The sequence below is a fragment of the Cetorhinus maximus genome, chromosome 15 (genome assembly GCF_964194155.1).
Source record: "Cetorhinus maximus chromosome 15, sCetMax3.hap1.1, whole genome shotgun sequence".
In the NCBI taxonomy this organism is placed as follows: Eukaryota; Metazoa; Chordata; class Chondrichthyes; order Lamniformes; family Cetorhinidae; genus Cetorhinus; species Cetorhinus maximus.
In genome coordinates this window covers 84,811,171-84,832,381 of record NC_135893.1, presented here as the reverse complement: position 1 = coordinate 84,832,381, position 21,211 = coordinate 84,811,171, and the positions used below count along the sequence as shown (strand labels likewise).

General features: G+C 42.3%; 1 protein-coding gene across 1 annotated transcript in view; it reads right to left on the bottom strand.

Moving 5' to 3' along the window:
* Window positions 1-268: 268 nt before the first annotated feature.
* The window catches only part of LOC144690919 (kelch-like protein 24), a 31,994-nt gene continuing 11,051 nt past the window's right edge, over window positions 269-21,211 (bottom strand). Inside the window, exons 3-9 of the mRNA XM_078558823.1 lie at window positions 20,755-20,941; window positions 15,784-15,930; window positions 9,904-10,032; window positions 8,197-8,373; window positions 7,728-7,874; window positions 5,695-5,860; window positions 269-2,461 (exon numbers count right to left, since the gene is read on the bottom strand). Of these exons, the coding sequence (XP_078414949.1) occupies window positions 2,302-2,461; window positions 5,695-5,860; window positions 7,728-7,874; window positions 8,197-8,373; window positions 9,904-10,032; window positions 15,784-15,930; window positions 20,755-20,941 (1,113 nt within the window). The 3' untranslated portion in view covers window positions 269-2,301. The remainder of the gene's footprint in view (window positions 2,462-5,694; window positions 5,861-7,727; window positions 7,875-8,196; window positions 8,374-9,903; window positions 10,033-15,783; window positions 15,931-20,754; window positions 20,942-21,211) is intronic.

Genomic DNA, 21,211 nt, shown 5'->3' with positions numbered 1-21,211 from the left:
TGACAGGTTTGGAAGGTGCTGTTGAAGAAGCCGTGGAGAGTCGCTATAGTGCATCTTGAAGGTAGGTATACTCTGCTGCTACAGTGTGCCTTGGTGGAGGGGGTACTGATCCAAGCAGGCTACTTTGTCCTGGATGGTGGTAAGCTGAGTTGTCGGAGCTACACTCATGCAGGCAAGTGGAGAGTATTCCATCACACTCCTGACTTGTGCCTTATGGATGGTGGCAAAAGTATGCTGGAATTTCAAACATCAATGATTGAATTAGCAATTAAAATATTAATACAAAATTTTTTATTATCAATATTTGTATTAAATGATTTGACAGCTTTAGTTACATTTAAGGTACAAATGCATTTGTACACATTAACAGATTTTTTTAAAAACCCATAGGATTATACATAGTTACAGCTACAATATCTTTATTGCATAGTTTGAGAGATATAATCTTTAAGCACAGCACTGCTCAAGTGCAACAACACCTGTGAAGCTCTTAAAACATGAATTTATTTGGAAGGTTAGATTTGGTCAAGTGTCAGAATCATGATCAATTTGTCAACACTCTCAAACCCTGGAAATGATGCATCATTTTTCAGTTAGCTGACAAACATTAACAGCAAGAAACAGCACCGCCAAAAGGGGGGGATAGAGAACCACAGCTACCATTAAAAATCAACTCCTATTCTAGTAGTTTGTAAAGTGCATCCCCCGACTATTTGAAGGTACCAGCTTCCTTATGGAGGTATAGTTCTAGAGAGCAGCAATCTAACCTCACTCAGCTGCCAATAACATATGTACAACAAGTAGGCTATCATGTGGTCAACTGCCAAAGAGTGGTCAAAACTCAGTCAGGTGGGCACACCAGGCTCCAGGGGGAATAACTGTATATAAAGAGCAGGAGCAGAAACCCTTTCTAAACCCAAAGGCACTATTAGCAACTGGGACATTCCCAGTGTTCCATTCAGATTCAAACCTTGCCAGTGTGACCTAGAAAGAGACATCAGGGCATTGTCTTTTCTCCCCACCCTTCCATAAAGTGACTTCACCTCAACTTTCTCCCCATATCTCAAAAGCAGAACAGGTCAGTATTTATGTAAAAGTTTTAGTGACCTAAAGGATAAGACAATCTTGATCAAGATATCCAGGGAGAATAAGAGCCAGTATTTGCAATGAGTACTTACTGCAAACCAACAGTTTTCAATGGATAACAACATATTTCTGGCATTAGAAACCACAGCCCATCAAACAGGTTGGCTTTTCTCAAAATGGATTTCAATATAGTAGAGTATGGGATACCAAAGGTTTAAAATTTGTACCTGCAAGTGAAGCCTTTCCAGAGTGAGAACCAGTTTAAAACGTTCCCTTGGACAAGTAGTGAGATTTTAACCCAAGCTGTAAATTTATAGCAGATGATAATGGTTAAACCTCATCAAAACAACTGGACTCTGGAACATGTGCAGCATCTGCAAGTAGCAGAAAGATGCAGAAAAATACAATGCACAGAAATTAACCTGTGTATCTGAATGCTACTGCAGGAGGGAATGAGTCTGCTCATTCTAAATGCTTTAAAAGTGAAAGCTTAATTCATCTCCAGAATCAGAAATTTGCATTGTATAAAGCACCTTCCACAAAGCACATCACAGCCAATTCATTAATTATTTTGAAGCCTCAGTCATGGTTTCCATTGGGGTTTGTATTTGAGGAGGAGGAGGATAGAGGGACTGGAACAAAAATAAATCTCAATACAGGAGGTATTCAGCAGAAACATCAGCAGTTGGGGGAAAAAAGAACAGCTACTGCAGCAAAAGGATAAATTTACTTCATTACAAGAAAAATATTGCTTGCAGAGTCAAAGCACCCAAACAAGAGAGCTGGTATCATTGTCATGAAAATGTGGTCAGCTCTTCTCAGTGTATGCCAAATTGAAAGGATTTCAGAGATTTGTGTTGTATGAAACAGAAGGGAATATTCAACTTCCCACCCAGGCAGTACTTAGACTCCACCCCCCATCACACCTCAGTCCCATTGTTGAACTGACCCACCCAGTTTTCAGCATTGAAATGGATGATAGAACATCCAGGCAGGTTTTATAAAGGGTTGTTTCTCGCTCCACCAAGTTATTACCTGGGCTGCAGTGTTAAAAGTTAGTCTCAGTGCACTTCTATAAATTTGCAGCTGGTGGAACTGGAAGTCTTCCACATGATTTCTCACATTCTTATTCTGCAAATTGCAGTTAACAGCCTTTTACACAAGATTGCTGACAATGGCACATATCCACAGCATGCGAGAAAGGAGATTTTCACATCAATTCGCACAATGTTCTTGATCGTCTGTGTGGCTGGGCCATGCATCTTTTTGTATCTTCACTGAGACACAACTTAACCAACTGCGACTTGTGAGCATCTCTCCAAATATCTCCCATTTGCCGGTTTCTTCACTGTACTGCTCAATAGTGTCATGGTATCTGCAAACAAGGGAAAGATTACAGGACTTATCTTGCACACAATAAAACTGGATTAAAAATGAGACCTTTAAGGAATTCTGCAGCTAATCAGATAAACATCAATAAATACACTATTCTGTGTTGCCTTTGATCACAGTTGCTACAAGTTGTGCAGTGAATTGAGGGGCAGGAGCTTTTAATAGATCATCTCATGTACAATCAACATTCCCTTTCAATACAAAGAGTTTATGTGTACAACAAAAGTTGCAATACAAACTAAATCAAAGACTTGAGGGAAATAATCTTGCAGGGCTACAAGGATAGAGCAAGGGAAATGGGACTGACTGGATTGCTCTACAGAGCTGAATGGACTAGATGAGCCAAATGGCCTCCTTTTGTGCTATAATGACTAGAGAATGATTGTGAAGTAAAACAGGTCTTGGAAAGGTGAAGTCAGTGATCCTCACAGCCTGAGTGTTTGCTAATCCCACCTCCAAAAAAAGCTTAGGTAAAAGTAAAATACTGTGGATGCTGGAAATCTGAAACAAAAAGCAAAAATTGCTGGAAAAACTCAGCAGGTCTGATATCTCTGTCTTCCTCTCCATAGATGCTAATGTTTCAAGTCCGTATGACTTCTTCAGAACTAAAGTAGAAATGTGGCGAAATATATGCTGTTTTGGGGTGGGGTGGGGGGGTGGAACAGGTGAAGTTGGATAGAAGGTCAGTGATAGATGGAGGCAAAGGAGAGATTGCAAAAAATGTCATAATTTGAACTTTTTGTTTATGACATCTTTTGCAATCTCTCCTTTGCCTCCACCTATCACTGGCCCTCTATACAGCTTCGCCTGTCCCATCCCCCTTAAACAGTATATCACCACATTTCTACTTCTCTTTAGTTCAGAAGAAGAGTCATATGGACTTGAAACGTTAACTCTGGTCTTTCTCTCCACAGATGCTGTCAGACCTGCTGAGTTTTTCCAGCAATTTTTGTTTTTGTCCCAAAAAAGCTTGTCCAAGGGCATGACATTACAGCCCCCGAGAAACACCTCCACCCGAAATGCAGTTATAACAGCTGAATTTATATAGTACTCGCAAGTAATAAAATGTCCTTGGATGTTTCAGGAGAATCAGACCAAAAATGTGGACACCTGCACCAAAAGAGGAAACAGGATAGGTGACCAAAAGTTTGATATTCAGTTGGACCTCCAATATAAGGTCTGGTCCAGGTTTCCATGACAACACATTAAGTTGACGTTCAACAATGGAGCAAGTACATCGAGCAGACTTGTATAGGATCATTTCACAAGCAGTTAATCCCATGTTGTCTCACCTGATTGACCCACCTCTTCCTTTCTCTCCCTCGCTTCTCCCGCCAATGCCCCCCTCCCCTCACACAACTGAAAAATGTGTAACCCTAACTGGTAATAGCTACAAAACACAGCCATTTGGTGGAACAGAATCTGGCAGCTTTGGAACTGGCATCCATCTCAAATGCTGCAGTTATCTGTGTCTTACATTTGGTTTCATTAAATATCTCCACACTATTTAGAGTCAGCAGCAACAGTTTCTCCAAGAGCTTCTAGTCAAACAACTTGCATTTATAGAGCATCTTTAATGCAGTAGAAGATCAAGGTGCAGAGAAAACGTGACACACCTAGAGGAGGAGAAATTTAGGAGATGGAGCCTCTCTCTAGATATTTAGTCCAAGTGGATTTTCAAACATGACTCGCCACCACTTTATGTAACAAATACATAAGCAACAATATTACTTGAGTTGAGTCAGATCTGGGATAGATGTAAACTCCACATTAAAAGTATAATTGTTTTAGAGACTACTTAAAAAGGCCTAACAGCTACTGGGGGAAACCAAGCTCTCATTTCTCACCTACTGGGATTAAATCTAATTAGCAAGAGCAATCTTCAAAGGGGAACATTAAGCGCCACTTTCAAAATTCTCTCATTACCCAGAACATTTGCCAATATAAACAAGCCAGCAAATTGCAAAACAAGTCCTTAAAAAGTGTAAGAACAAGTTTCAAGCATGGAATTTAAGGGAGCAAGTCCCCGAGCTCAATCCGGGAGCTGGATAATTCACTTAGAAATCAACCCATCACACTGGTTTCCCCCGATTGGCTGTTAAGACTCAAGGGGCTGAGTCATGACTCAAGTTGCTATGGAAATGGTTTTCCAATGGAAAAAAACCACTGCAGGGCTATGGGAAAAGGGGAGAATGGGACTAATTAGATAGCTTTTTCAAAGACCCAGGACATGCACAATGGGCTGAATGGCTTAATTTTGTGCTGTCTTATACCCAAGTCTATTTATCTAGAAGGAGGAGGAAAAGCAGCAGCCATTCTCACCACTTCAGAATCACTGGGACCTCCATGTGACATTAAACAATAAAAACAGAATAAGTACGATAGTCAGAAACAAGCCCTGTAGCACAATGCGGAAAGTAAATTACTTTGAAATTTTGGTTTCTCATATTCTAATCTAAATTGATCAGGAATTTTCTGTATGTGAATTGGTATACGGCACTAAGGAATAAAAACAATTAGTCTCAACCTCTTCATGGGTGCTACTTAGATAGAGACTTCAAATACTCATTGGGCTAAATCTTCTGGTCTCCCACACCTAACACTCACCCACTAACATTCAACTTATCATATGGTAGCTAGTGCTTTAAAAAGGGGGCGTGTGCCATCTTCCCCCGACTCTACTCTGTTTCAGAGTTCCCCAAGGGTTTCTGGGAAAGCCAGGCTCGGAAGGTCCCAGAAGAAATGTGCAGCGGGTTGAGTCGGAGGAATTTGATTGCAAGGAGGGACAATCCGATGATCATTACTGCTGCTCAGAAGATCCAGGCCATTATCCATGTAAACCCACTCACCAATTTATATAGGAAGGAGTGGAATGCAGTCATACAAAGAAAAAAATTCTCAAACACAGTAACTGTTGTTTCTGGAGGTTATTTCATCATTTTGCAATAACACCTTAGAATGATTCGAGTTCAGTATTGCCAGGCACAAACTAAGCAAGTCTTCCAAATTTACAAAGAATAGTGGAAATTTGGAACACTCTCCCCCATTTAAGCTGTGGGGACTAGGTGGCAGGGGTTGATTCGAAAACATCAAAGTTGAGGTTGACGAATTTTTGCTGGGCAAGGACATTATCTGTCTTCATCCTGTAACTGTTAAATGATGTTAAGATACAGATCAGCAATGGTCTAATTCAATGATGGAATTGTTTGCACCCACCGATCCCACCCTTCTTCTCCTCCCAATACATAGATCTTGCCATCAATCACAGCCACCCCAGGGCGGTAGCGTCTCTCGTTCATTGGGGCACACATCTTCCATGTGTTGGTCTTGGGATTATACTGCTCCACCTTGTCAGTGTTCTCCGTTGAGGCATGCCAACCACCTGGAGAAGAAATGCATCAGCTTACACACATGGCAGGATTATCGTCATTTCCCAAACACATGTACCTCACTTCCCATTGTTCCCATCCAGGAGAGGGGAGTCAACCTTTCCCCAGCCTTTCTACTATTGTTAGCTTGTGGCCGGGCACTGTGTGCTGGATCCACTCTACAACACCGAGCTGATCGCACAGAAGGGGGCAATGGCAGGGATCAGCATATCAGTTTACACTTAACCCGGCTCCCTTAACCCGAGGGTATACCGAGAACCTACAGTTCTACTCCTCTACAGTGCTTCTCCAATAGAGTGCAGGCAAATGACCCAATGCCATCCCCAACTCAGCAGCAACAGTTCAAGGTGGCTCACCACCACCTTCTATGACAATTAAGGATTAGCAATACATACCAGCCTTACCACTGACACCCATATTCACAAGAATGAATAAAAACCAGATACATAGACCTCTTGCAGGCTGCCGTCCACCAAATCCATTTGCAAAACACACCATTATTACCAGATTCAACCTCCCAAACATTTCTATCCTTATGTTTTTAGCAGACAGGCAACATAACATTTCTTCCTAAATCAAATGTAGCAAGATTATAATATAGCAATAATCTTAATCTGAGGGAAGACAGTGGCATAGTGGTAACTTCACTGGACTAATAATCCAGAGGCCCAGGCTAATGGTCTGGGTACAGGGTTCAAATCCTGCCATGGTAGTTGGTGGAATTTAAATTCAATTAATAAATCTGGAATTGAAAGCCAGTCTCAGTAATGGTGACCACAAAACAATCAATCATCGATTGTCAAAACCCATCTGGTTCACTAATGTCCTTTAGGGAGGGAAATCTGCCGTCCTTATCTGGTCTGGCCTACATGCAACTCCAGACCCACCCCAATGTGGTTGACTCTTAACTGCCCTCTGAAATGACCTAGCAGGCCATTCAGTTCAAGAGTAATTAGGGAAAGGCAACAAATGCTGACCTTGCATTTCTGCAGCACCTTTAACATAGTAAAACATCTTATTAAAACATACAAGATTCTGATGGGGCTCAAGAAGATAGATGCTGAGTGCTTTCCCTCATGTTGGGGGGGGGGGGGGGGGGGCACGGTGGCGGAATCTAGAACTGGGGGGGCAGTTTCAAAATAAGGGGTCTCCGGTTTAAGACAGAGAAGAGGAGGAATTTCTTCTGAGAGCTAATCATCTTTGGAATTCTCTTCCAGAGAGCAGTGTAGGCTGGATCATTAAATATATTGCTGGCTGAATTAGATAGATTTTTGATCAACAAGGGAGTCAAAGGTTATGGGAGACAAGTAGGCAGGAAAGTGGAGTCAAGGCCACAATCAGGTCAGCCATGATCTTACTGAATGGTGGAGCAGGCTCAAGGGGCCAAATGGTCTCCTCCTGCTTATGTTATTATCCCGGCACTTCACAAGAGCATTATTGGGCCACATAAGGAGATATTAGATTGATGGCCCAAACTTGGTGAAAGAGATTGTTCTTAAGGAGCATCTTAAAAGATGAGGGAGGGGTCGAGTTAAGAATTCCTAGGCTTAGGATCTAGGCAGGTGAAGGCACAGCCACCAATGAGAAAAGAAAAACAGAGATCCACAAGAGAGAAAATTGGAAGAGCAGAGAGATCTGGGAGGGTTGTACAAAGTCAGAGGTAGGGAGCGAGCAGACAGAGGGATTTGAAGGCAAGGTTGAATATTTTAAAATTGAAGTATTGCCAAACTGGGAGCCAACGTAAATCAGCGAGCACAGGGGTAATGGGTGAATGAGATGGTGCAAGTTCTTGGCCATGCTGTACTCTGGGACATGTGAGGTCATGAAGATGTGATAGGGTTGTCCTTTCTCACTTCTTACCAATGACATAAATCTTTCCTTGGAGGACACAGGCAGCCGAACCAGAGCGTGGAATCTGCATTGGAGCCACCTCGAACCAGGAATCTATTTTAGGATTGTACACCTGAACCAGATCCATCCCATCACCATCCTCCAACACAGCTCCCCCTGCAAAGTCAAACCTCATTAGCATTACATTTCACCAACTTCAACAAACCTTCAAGAATTCAAATTTGTAGCACTGGTTGTTTTTCTTGAAGCCTTTCCTTTCCTCATTTGCCCCAAATACTCCAATTCACCCTTGTGAAAACTGATGCTATTTTTACTTCAGCCAGCAGGAGTGCTCAAGTATCTACATATGTATGTATCTACATACATTAGTTTCTAGTCGTTAATAAATACTTACTATTGAACTACCCAAGATTACGAATACCTTAAGACCTACTGAACTACATCCAACACCTTAACAAGTTTCACTTTCTTTATTTACCTGCTACATATAGGAGCCCATGAAGAGCCACCACAGCTGGACTTGTGACTGCCATCTTCATGGATTCCAGGAAGTGCCAGGTATTTGTGTGGGGATTGTAGCATTCCACGGAATCCAGTCTTGATGATCCTTCCCAGCCTCCCACAGCGAAAACAAAGCCATCCAACATGGCAAGTCCTGTGAGAAAGGGGTGGGAAGAAAAATCAATACAATTTCTGGGTCCCAAATTGTACTAGCACCAACTTAACTGCTTATACATCTAGAAAGCAGATTTTGGGGATGGCAGAAATCAAACAGTATAGTGGATTATATGCCAGCCAGTTGCTTCCATCAAAATTCAACTGAACTGTAACTCAAAGTACAAGTACCAGATCCCACCACTGCAGTTTGAGAATTTGAAAATAATCTGAAAATTAAGTAGTAAAAGGGACCATGAAGTTGTGAAATTGTCCAAAAACCCAACTGGTTCCCTGGTGTCTCCTTGGGGAAAGAATCCTGCCATCCTTACCTGGTCTGTTGACTCCAGTTCCACACCAATGTGGTTGGCTTTAACCGTCCTCTTTAGTGGCCCAGCAAGAGACGCAGTTGTGTCAAAATGTTACATGCAGCAGTTAAAGAAGAAATCCCACCATCACCTTCTCAGGTAAACTAGGTATGGGCAATCAATAACAGCCTTGCTAACAATGTCCACATTCTGAGGATCCATTTTTTAAATTCCCAATAGAAGTCTCCTGCGTGTCAGTGGCTGTGCTGATCAGCCTTGTGTAGTCACAGGCCAGCAGCCCAAAGCACCAACTCAGAATGAGCTAGCCAGACACAGAATTGGACACAAAAGAGAGTGAAAGTGTTGCCACCAGGGAGTGATTGTGAGGCACAGTACAAGGAGCTTTACTCCATCCAGCAGCAGCACCACAACCAGGATATGAACATTAAATGCACAACTATTCCCCAGCCTTCACGTTGACCCCAAAGTTCAAGGATACATAACAAAAACAATGACCCCCATGTCTCAGACTAATTTGCTTTGTGCAGTCAGCATTCTGCTGTTAGAGGGTTAGAAACAAATCTAACTGAAAACAACAATAGAGTTGGTACGGACTTCACTAACCCAACAGGACCCCTGGTCCTAGATTCCAAGAATGTCCCAGCTACACAAAATCTAGGGAAGCTGGTTAACATACATCATAGTCACTTATTCGTGACTTTGTTCTATACTGGAGTCATGTCACTTGCAGGTTGCAGAGGCTGCTGTTTAATTCAACAATTAGCTCATCAGCCTTTTGATGACATTTCCTCCATTGAAGGGCCCTGTCCACCTCCTTCAAAAGCCACTGGCAGAGTCTGTAGGAGGGTGGGTGACTTAACCTTCACTCAGATTAACCAGTTGTGGGTGGTCTCATTCACTGCCGTCATGGTTACAGGCTTTAAACACCTGACCAAGGCCTTAAGACATGCCACACCTTAAAAAAACCCTCATGTCAAACAGATCTTTCCAACTCAGGCCTTCACTCAAGGAAAAGTGTTCACATCTCATGAATGTTGAGCCATGCTTGTCCTGCAGGAGGCACTAGCTGAGGATGATCACCGCTACTCAACTATGAACACACACATATACCAGTTTTGAGCAGTTCTGGGTGGGACATCAGGACTAGACAACTTGAGAACGCGAGAGCGAAAGAAAGAGTAATTTTTCGTAAAAACAATTACCTAGTTCAGAACGGGCCACGTTCATTGCTGCCATCTCGTGCCACATATCAAAACACGGGTCGTAGCGCCACATCTCCTTGCTCGCAGAACCATCAGGAAATTCTCCTCCGGCCAAGAAAAGGGTAGAACCTACGTAAAGAAATTGGCGGTTATTGTTCAATTACCTGACATGTCAGACAAACTCATCCAGCCATTCTGGCCTGGATAAACTTACAGGCCCAGCATAAGATGCATGTTTTGTGGGCATTACACAGCAAGCTCACCTACAAAAAAAAAAATATCCAGTGCTGGGAAAAGCCATATTGTTGTTCAGGATCAACATTTCTCCAGTTGCTCTTACAGCATTTATTGAATTTTTGCTCATTCCAAAACTGCACGTGTTCTTGGGCAGTGTCTATAGTAGTCCAAAATTTATACCCTTGGTGGAACAGCATGCCACAGGTTAATAATTTCCCCTTGGTTATACCATAATGTTCCAGTGTTCGCTTTGAAAATCCCTCCCTAAGCCTCTCCATCTCTTTCACCTCCCTTAAATTGCTCCATAAAAACCTACCTCTTTGCCCTGGTTTTCAGTAACTTGTCCCAATTCTCTTTATGGGGCTCCGTCATATTTTGTACGACGATGCTCCTGTGAAGCATCTTACTAATGTTTACTAACATTTTACTAATGTTAAGATGCTACATAAATGCAGGTGGTGCCTGAGGACCACAAACGTGCTACCAACTAAACTGAGCTGGCAATAAGTGACATAAGGATTACAAGTCTCCCGATTTTCAGTATGTGGAGGTGGCAAGCAAAATAAGGCAACTAACTTCACAGTTGCCCAGGATGAGTGGGTCAATATCAACATTTAAGAAGTATTTAGATGAGCCATAGCATACAGGGATATGGGTCAAGTGCTGGAAAATGGGATTAGAATAGATAGGTGCTTGACGGCTGGCATGGACATGATGGACCGAAGGACCTGTTTCTCTGCTTTTTTAATATGACTAAGCAGCATCAAATGTTGCTCCCCTGGTGTATCTCTCACTTTAATCGGAGGTGTGTTTAACGAAACCAATTGCATAAGCCATTCCAAAATATTAAGTGACCAGGAATGTGAGTAGCTTTTTTCTTTTGTTAGACATTCCTTCAATTTAACATCCTATTAGTTCTTATTGGCCCATTTCATTCATTCTTTCTCCTAAAGTATCAATGAACAGATTCAACTCTGACAGAATGAGCAAAAAGCAGAGACTGCATATTAAAAATATTCAGCAACATCTTTCAAACAGCTCAACGATTTACCATCAGAAGGTTCACATAATTCAGAATTTAAAACAATGGGAAGGCAAGTATAGACTTTAAACTACTGATTACATTTTGCAGCAGCAATAACCTTTTAAGAATGGAACAGAGACCACAGCCCCAAACATGGGGAGAAAGACAAAATTTGAGGCACAGTGAGGGGGTTGAAAAGGGGGCAACTTTTCTGCAGAAATATTGACAAACAATGATATTCTCAATGACATTGATTAAATGTGTTGTCTAGCAAATTGAGAACTGCAAATTACAGAAGGGAGTTAATAAACTTACAGAATGGGTAAATATCCACCATCTATAAAGGCACAAGTCAGCAGTGTGATGGAATACTTAAAACTAACTTGGCAGGGGGATGGGATCCTGAGAGGAGGTTCAGCAGGGGGAGATGCACAGTCAAAATTGTAAGAGAGAGCAAGTGAGTCTGGAAGGCATAGAAATTATAGGCCAGTTAAGGCACAAGGGAGCTTGGCAAGGTTGGATGGTATTTATCTTAATGCAAGAAGTCTGACAAATAAGGCAGATGAGTTGAGGGCACAAATTAACACATGGAAGTATGATGACATTGCTGTCAGAGATGTGGTTGAGAGAGAAGCAGGATTGGCAGCTCAGGCGAGACAGGGAAGGAGGTAAAAGAGGAGGGGGTATCGCAATATTGATCAAGGAATCAATTACAGCAGTAAGGAAGGATGACCTCTTAGAAGGCTCCTCAAAGGAAGCCATATGGGGAGAACTTATAAACAAAAAAGGAGCAATCACATTGCTGGGAGTGTACTATAGGCACCCAAACAAACAGAGAAATAGAAGAGCAGATATGTAGGCAAATTTCAGAGAAGTGTAAAAATAATAGGGTAGTAATAGTGGGGGATTTCAACTTCCCCAACATTAACTGGGTTATAGTGTGATAGGTTTAGAGAGAGCGAAATTCTTAAAATGCATCCAGGAGAGCTTTTTAAGCCAGTACGTAGGTCCTACAAGGTCCTGGACTCAATTTTAGGGAATGAAAGGCAAGTGTTAGAGGTCTCAGTGGGGGAGCATTTTGCAGATAGTGTTCATAACTCCATTAGATTCAAGGTTGTTATGTAAAAAGACAAGGATGGGCCAGAAATCAGAGTTCTAAATTGGGGAAAGGCCGATTTTAATAAGATCAGATATGATTTGGCCAGAGTGGACAGGAAGCAACTACTTTTAGGTAAATCTACGTCAGAGCAGTGAGACTCATTCAAGAAGGAAATCAGGAAACATATTCCAGTAAAGACAAAGGGTGGGACCAACAAATCCAGGGAACCCTGGATGTCGAGGGATATACAGGATTGGATAAAGAGAAAAAGGGAGGCAGGCCTATAGCAGATACCGAAGGCTCAGAACAGCAGAGACCCTAGAGGAGTATAGAATGTATAGGAGGGATACTTAAAAAGGAAATTATGAGAGCAAAAAGGGGACATTGGCAGGTAAAATAAAGGAAAATCCAAAGTTATTTCACAAGTACATTAAGAATAACAGGATAACTAGGGAAAGAATAGGGCCCATTAAGGGCCACAGTGATAATTTGTGTGTGGAGCCGGAAGACGTAGGTAGGGTTCTAAATGAATACCATGTGTCGGTGTTCACAAGTGAGAGCAATGACATGGGTATGGAAATCAGGCAGAAGGACTAATTGAAGAAATTAGCATAGAAAGGCAGGAGGTTCTAAGTGGTCTGGCAGGCTTAAAAGTAGTTAAATCTCCAGGCTCAGATGAAATGTATCCCAGGCTGTTGAGTGAGGCAAGGGAGGACATAGCAGGGGCGCTGGCAATTTTCAATACCTTTCTGGCCACAGGAGAGGTGCCAGAGGACTGGAGGACAGCCAACATGGTACCGTTATTCAAGAAGGGATAAACCAGGGAACTACAGGCCAGTCAGTCTAACCTCAGTGGTGGGGAAACTATTGGAAGCAATTCTGAGGGACAGAATCAATCTACACTTGGGGAGGCAGGGGTTAATCAAGGACAGTCAGCATAGTTTTGTTAAGGGGAGGTCATGTCTGACCAATTTGAATTTTTTAAAGAGGTAACCAGGTGTGTAGATGATGGCAATGCATTTGATATAGTCTACTTGGACTTCAGCAAGGCTTTTGATAAGGTCCCGCATGGGAGTCTGATAATGGAGGTAAGAGCCCATGGCATCCAAAGCAATTTGGCAAATTGGATCCAGATTGTGGATGACACAAAAATTGGTGGGGTGGTAAATAGTGAGGAGGATAGCCTTAGATTACAGGAGGATATAGGCAGGCTGGTCAGATGGGCTGATCAGTGGCAAATGGAATTAAATCTGGATAAGTTTAAGGTGATGCACTGGGGCAGGACAAACAAGACACAGGAATACACGACGAATGGTAGGACCCTGGGAAGTACCGAGGATCAGAGGGACCTTGGTGTGCATGTCCACCGGTCCCTTAGCAGGGCAGGTAGATAAGGTGATTAAGAAGGCATATGGGATACTTACCTTTATTAGCCGAGGGATAGAATACAAGAGCAGGGAGGTTATGCTGGAACTGTATAAAACGCTGGTTAGACCACAGCTAGAGTATTGCGTGCAGTCCTGGAACCCGCATTATAGGAAGGATGTGATTGCACTAGAGAGAGTGCAGAGGAGATTTACCAGGATGTTGCTTGGGCTGGAGAGTTTTAGTTATGAGGAGAAATTCGATGGACTGGGATTATTTTCCTTGGAGCAGAGGAGATTGAGGGGGGACATGATTGAGGCGTATAAAATTATGAGGGGCATAGATAGGGTAGACAGGAAGGAACTTTTCCCCTTGGTGGAGGGATCAATAACCAGGGGGCATAGATTTAAGGTAAGGGGCAGGAGGTTTAGAGGGGATGAGAGGAAGAATTTTTTCACCCAGAGGGTGATGGGAATCTGGAACTCACTGCCTGAAAGGGTGGTAGAGGTAGAAACCCTCATAACATTTAAGAAGTATATGGATGTGCACTTGCGATGCCATGGCATACAAGGTTATGGGCCTAGTGCTGGAAAATGGGATTAGAATAGTACTTGTTTGACTGGCACAGACTCGATCGGCCGAAAGGCCTTCTTCTGTGCTGTAGACCTCTGAGTCTAATACTCCCCACTTGCCTGGATGAGTGCAGCTCCAAAAATACTTGAAGCTTGACACCATTCAGGACAAAGCCTGCTTGATTGGCACACCTTCCACAAACATTCATTCCCTCCACCACCGACGAACAGTGGTAGCAGTGTGTACCATCTACAAGAAGCACTGCAGAAACTCACCAAGGCTCCTTCAGCAGCACCTTCCAAACCCATGACTGCTACCATCTAGAAGGACAAGGGCAGCAGACACATGGGAACACCACCACCTGGAAGTTACCCTCCAAACCACTCACCATCCTGACTTGGAAATATATTGCCGTTCCTTCACTGTTGCTGGAAACTCCTGGAATTCCCTCCCTAACAGCACTGTGGGTGTACCTACACCACAGGGACTGCAATGGTTCAAGAAGGCAGCTCACCACCACCTTCTCTAAAGCAATTAGGGATGGGCAATAAACACTGGCCTAGCCAGCAACGCCCAAATCATGTAAATGAATAAAAAATAAATAAATAAATGACAAATTAAGTTCAACCTAGGTAAGTATAGATAGTACAACTGGTAGGAAGAATAGGGAGGTCACTTGTTACTTGGAAGGTGCAAGTTTAGGTGGAGTACAGGAATGAAGGGGTCTCTGAGGTCACATACACCAACAACTAACCACAGTTAACCTGTGGTACAAGGCCACAAGAAAAAAAACAAAAAACACCCAAGCGCTGCTTTATTTCTAGAGGGACAGAATCAAAAGCAGGGAAGTTATTCTAAACATGTACAACCTTAAGTTAGACTACACCTAGAGTACTGCATACAGTTCTGGTCACCATATTACAAAAAGGCACTGGAGATGGTGCAGAGAAGATGTTACAAGGATGCTAGTATAAATGCATGGGTATACATAGGATCAACAGGCTGGGTCTCTTTCCCTTCGAAAAAAGGCCGAGGGGTCACCTAATAAAGGTCTTTGAAATTATGAAAAGTTTTGATAAAGTGAAGAGAGAGAGAATATTTCCTCATGGGGGAAAGAGTATAATAGAGGCCATCAATACAAGATAGTTGCCAAGAAATCCAATAGGAATTCAGAAGAAACTTTGTTCACCCAAAGAATGGTGAGAATGTGGAACTCATGAGCACAGAGTGGTTGAAACAGAGTACGGATGTATTTAAGGGGATGCTAGTCCAGCAAATGAGGGAGAAGGGTATAGATAGTTACAATGGTGGATTTAGATCAGAAAAAATGGGATGCAGCTCAAGTGGAGCATAAACACCACAGACTAGTTGGGCCAAATGGCCTGTTTCTGTGTTGTACATCCTATGCAACCCATTCACTGTTCTTGACCCCATATCTATATAAAAAATTGTGGAGGGCATCACTTCCATTACAAAAGGTGCTGCAAAACCTCCAAGAAAAAACATTCAAAACTCACTGTGAAATAGAAAATGTTCAGTCAAATTAAGTGTGACTGCGATTAAAGGTCCATGTCAGCCATACCTGAAGCGACAAGCCCATGTTTACTAACAGCAAAGGGCAAATAGGCAAGGCACTTCCACTGTCGGCCAATGGGATCAAAGCTTTCCACACTGCGGAGAACCACTTTATCATCTTCCCCTCCAACCGCAATTATCACCTCAGTTGTACCTGGAACAGAAAATGGCCAGCACCATTCTTAAAAACTTAAAAGCTATATCACCTATAACTAGTATAAAAGAAAGGCTTGCATTTCTATTGCACCTTTCACGACCTCAGGATGTCCTGAAACATTTCACAGCCAATGGAATATTTTTGAAGTGTACTCACTGTTGTGATGCAGGAAACATGGCAGCTAATTTGGGCATAGAAAGAGCAAGTTCCCACAAAAATAAAGTGACCCAATAATCTGTGTTAGTGATGTTGGTTGGCAGACAAATATTGGTCCGGATACCAGGGGAACTCCTCTGTTGTTCTTCTTCAAAATTGTGCCATGGGATCATTTACATCCACCCAAGGGCACAGGGGACTTCAGGTTAATGCCTCATCTGAAAGGCAGCACCTCTGACACTGCAGCATTCCCACGGTACTGCACTTCATGTCAGATTAGTTTGTGTGTACAGGTCTCTGGAATGCGACTTAAAACACACACCCTTATAACCTTGAGGTAGAGTGCTACCCACTGAACCATGGTTGGTTATATTCTGTTTCACTGAGGTTTATCCATATATACCATGATAGGTCCACGGTCAAAGCAGAGGGGGTGTGGAGTAAGAGTGGGGAAAGAGAAAGCAACGGATATGAGGAGTATACATTAACAGCTGACATTGTCAGCAACCTTCTCCCCACACTGCACAAGTATTACAGTCCACTCCATAAAAACAGGCTACAGGACAAGTTCCGCAGACTAATCTTGTAGGAGAGGTGCCACACAGAATCCAGGTGAAGCCCCTGTATAATTCAGACAATGTTGCCAAGTGCATCTGAGCTGGATAAAGCTATTTTAAAAAGGACTGATCCAACTGGGTGCACTTTTACCGCCTTACAGCTCGACTCTCCATTGAAGGGCAGTGGGTTGTAAAGTTTGCACCAATACCCATGAGCTTACAATTTAGTTTTGGTATGGGCAGGCTCAATCCCACAGGTCTCGAGTTGCACTCCCTCTACCGAAACCATTATTCAAACTGGACAATGACCCTCAGAGGGAGCGGCATGATTCTGCTGAGCAGAATTTGTTCTGTATTTTAAGCTCTTTGCACTGGAATGGAGCTCTATATAAAATAAAAGAGGTCAAAATACAGGGGTGGGGAAATTTGAGGAAGGAGGTGGTAACATTCTTTAGATACGGGAAAGTTCTCAAGAATGAATCTTAAAAAAAGGGGAAATCAAAACTTTTGTTAGTAACTCAGCTCTGTCTAAATAATCATCTCAGGACGGGGAAAATGCATTCTCGTGGTTTTTGTTTGCAATATCCCAGCATCAATACCTGCATGTCAGCCTTGGCTCAGTGGGTAGCACTCCCACGTTCGAGTCATAAGGCTGTGGGTTCAGCTTCCACTCCTGAGACTCGAGCACAAATTCTAGGTTAACATTCTCAGTGCAGCACTGAGCAAGTGCTGCAATGTTGGAGGTGCTGTCTTTTGGATGAGACATTAGGCTGTGGTCCTGTCTGCCCCCTCTGGAAGATGTAAAAGATCCCGCAGCCACTAATGATTGAGAGTAGACAGATGGGACAATAATTGGGTGTGTCCCTTTTTTTTTTGTTGGACAGGACAAGTTAAAGCGTACAAGTGTAAGAGTGCACAAAGAGGTCAAAGTAGGGGAAAATGGTTAAAAAAAAAAGAATGAAAGGCTATTAAGGCATGCAACATTCATAAAATGGGTGAAATGATAACACAAATAGAGTAAATGAATATGATATGACAGCCATTACAGAGAAGAGGTTGCAAAATGACCACAGCTGGGAGCTGAATGTTCAGGAATATTTGACATGTCAGAAAGGTGGGAAGAAATGAAAAGGAGGTGGGGCAGCTCAGTTAATAAAGGATGAGCTCAGTCCAGTGGTGAAAGTTATCTTATTCAGAGGATGAAAATCTAGAATCAATTTGGGTGGAGTTAAGAAATAGCAAATGATAGAGGGGAATGGTGGGAGTGGTTTATAGGCCCCCCTGTCAGTAGCTACAGTGTAGGACGGGGTATAAAATCAAGATATAGTGGGGGCTTATAAGAAAGATACTGCAATGAGGATGATTTTAATCTTCATACAGATTGGGCAAATCAGAGTGGCAAAGGTAGCCTGGAGGATGATTTCAGAGTGTATTCAGGACAGTTTGAGAATATGTTCTGGAACCAACCAGGGAACAGGCTATTTTAGGCCTGGTAATAAGACAGGATTAATAAGTGATCTCAGTAAAGGATCCTCTAGAGTGATCATAACATGATGAATTTCACATTCAAACTGAGTGAGAAATGTGGATCTGAAATTAGTAACTTAAACTGAAGGTAATGCAAGGGTCTGAAGACAGTTGGCTAAAGTGGACTGGGAAAATATGTTAAAAGGTAAAACAGTAGAGAAACAGTTGTAGACATTTAAGGAGATACTTCATATCTTCTTTCCAAGATATATTCTGTTGAGGAAAAAAAGACCATGAGAAGGATACACCAATCTTTTCCTAGCGAAGGAAGCAAGGATGACATCAAATTGAAAGAATAGATGCAAAATACTGAAAATATTAGTGGTAGCCCAAAAGATTGCTGGTTTCTAAAATTTTCCCAAAAGATTACTTAAAAAAGCAAGAAATATAAAAACAGACAATAAAAGCTTCTACAAGTATATAAAAAGGAAAGACTGGCTAAAGTAAGTGTTGCTTTCTTAAGAGGATGAGGCTGGGTAATTAATAATGGGAAACAAGGAACCAGCAGAGACTTCGCACAAGCATTTTGTATCCGCTTTAAAACGGAAGACACAAAAAGCGCCCCAAAATAGTAAAAAAGCAGGGGGGGGGAAAAGGGAGAGAGGAACCTAAAATAATCATAATTATTAGAGACAGTCCTAGGAAAACTAATGGGACTAAAGGCTGACAAGTCTGCTAGGTCTGATGACCCACATCCTAGGGTCTTAAAAGTAATAGCTGCAGTGATAGTGGATGTATTGGCTGTAATCTTCCAAAACTCCCTAGATTATGGAAAGGATTCAAAATCCACAAATATAACACCTGTGTTCAAAACAGAAAGGAGACAAAAAGCAGGAAACTATAGGCCAGCTGGTCTAACATCACAAAAAATACCAGAATCAATTAAGGAGGTTAGTAGCAGGACATTTAGAAAATCATAATGTTATCAGGCAGAGTCAACATGGTTTTGTGAAAAAGAAAAGTGAGACACAAATTAGTGTTCAAGGTTGTAAAGAGCAAGGTAGATAAAGGGGGACCAGTAGATACAGCATATTAAATTTCCAAAAGGCATTCAATAAGATGCCACATAAAAGGTTACTGCACAAGTTAAGAACTCATGCATAGAGGATTAGCTAACAGAGTCGGAAATTCTCAAGATGACAAACAGTAATGAGTGCAGTGCCACAGGGATCAGCGCTGGGGCTTCAACTATAATGACTTGGGTGAACAGTCCAACTGTATTGTAGCCAAATTTTCTGATGATACAAAAGATAGGTAGGAAAGTAAGTTGTGAGAAGGATACAAAGTCTGCAAAGGGTTCATAGATAGGTTAAGCAAGTAGGCAAAAATTTGACAGATGGAGTATAACATAGGAAAATGCGAGGTAGTCCACTTCAGCAGCAAGAATAGAAAGGCAGTATATTATTTGAATGGCCAGACACTGCAGAATTCTGCAGAAGAGGGATTTGGGTGTCCTTGTACACAAAGTTAGCATGCAGGCACAGCAAGTAATTAGGAAGACAAATGAAATGTTGACCTTTATTGCAAGGAGCATGGAGTATAAAAGTAGCTAAGTCTTGATACAACCGTACATGGCATGGCGAGATGACACCTAGAGTACTGCGTACAACATACAGTTCTGGTGTCCTTAAGCAGGGATATACTCGCATTGGAAGCGGCGCAGGGAAAGCTATTTTAGTCAGATTCCTGGGATGAAGGTGTTGTCTTCAGAGGAAAGGTTGAGCAGGTTGGGCCAATACTCATTAGAGTTCAGAAGAATGAGGGGTGATCTTATTGAAAGATAAGATTCTAAGGGGGCTTGAAAGGGTAGATGCCGAGATATCCCCTTGTGGGGGGAAATGGCAGAGCTTCAAAATAAAGGGTCGCCCATTTAATACAGCAATGAGGAGGAATTTCTTCTGAGGGTCATTAGTCTTTGGAATTCTCTTGCAGAGAACACAATGGCAGCTGGGTCATTGAATATATTCAAGGCTGAGTTAATCAGATTTTTGGTCTACAAGAGAGTCAAGGGTTATGGGTGGGGTCAGCAGCAAAGTGTTGAGGCCACAATCAGATCAGCCATGATATTATTGAATGGCAGAACAGGTTCAAGGGGCCGAATGGCCTAATAATCCCACTCCCATTTCTTATGATCTATGACATACCTGGGCAATTTTCATATTGCAAATTCAACCAAATTTATGTATCTAACAATGAGTTAATTGGTCAGAAGTATATGCTGCTTTGTTAGTATTAATGAGATGCTGATTTGACAACTTAAACAGTTTACCTCGGACCAACTGAAGATTACATTTTCTCGCATTCCCTATAATACCTTCTGGGATAGAGGGTCACAGGTACAAGTCCCACTCAGTCACATCATCCAGGCTGACATTCCTAATGCATTACTGAGGGAGTGCCGTCTTTCAGGAGATGTTAAACCAAGGTCTGCTCTCTCAGGTGGGTGTAAAAAAAGTCCCGTGGCACTATTTCAAAGAGGAGCTCGCCCCACATCACAGAAACAGATTATCTGGCCATCAACACATTGCTGTTTGAGAGTTTGCTGTGTGCAAAGTAACAGCCTGGTTGCTGCCGCACTCACCTGTTGATCTGCGAGGACGGGTCCTGGAGCTGTAGAGTTCCCCACGTCTATCTTGTAACAAGAGGTAGTCCTTTGCTTCGGAAATCAATCGCTGGCAAGGAAGAGATTCCTGGATGACATTCAGTGACTCTACAATGTCGTGGATGTAATAAGGACTAATTAAGGGCAGACGAATGTGTTCTAATATCTGAAAGGATTTAAATAAAAGTGACTGCAGTTTTCTATATAAATAAAATACACCCTTGCCAAAAGCGCACAGAATTCTCCCCCAGTCCCAGTTTGAGAGCAATAGATCAAAACATTCCTCTGACCATGCTCAGGAACAATGGGCTGGATGGTATCCTTCAATGATTCAGTGACCCTACTCAATGTTAATCAGAAAGTGGTAGAATCTGTTGCAACAGGTTGAGAGAGGTTTCAGAGCCACCTCTGAAGAGTCAGCTAGATCAGCAGATCT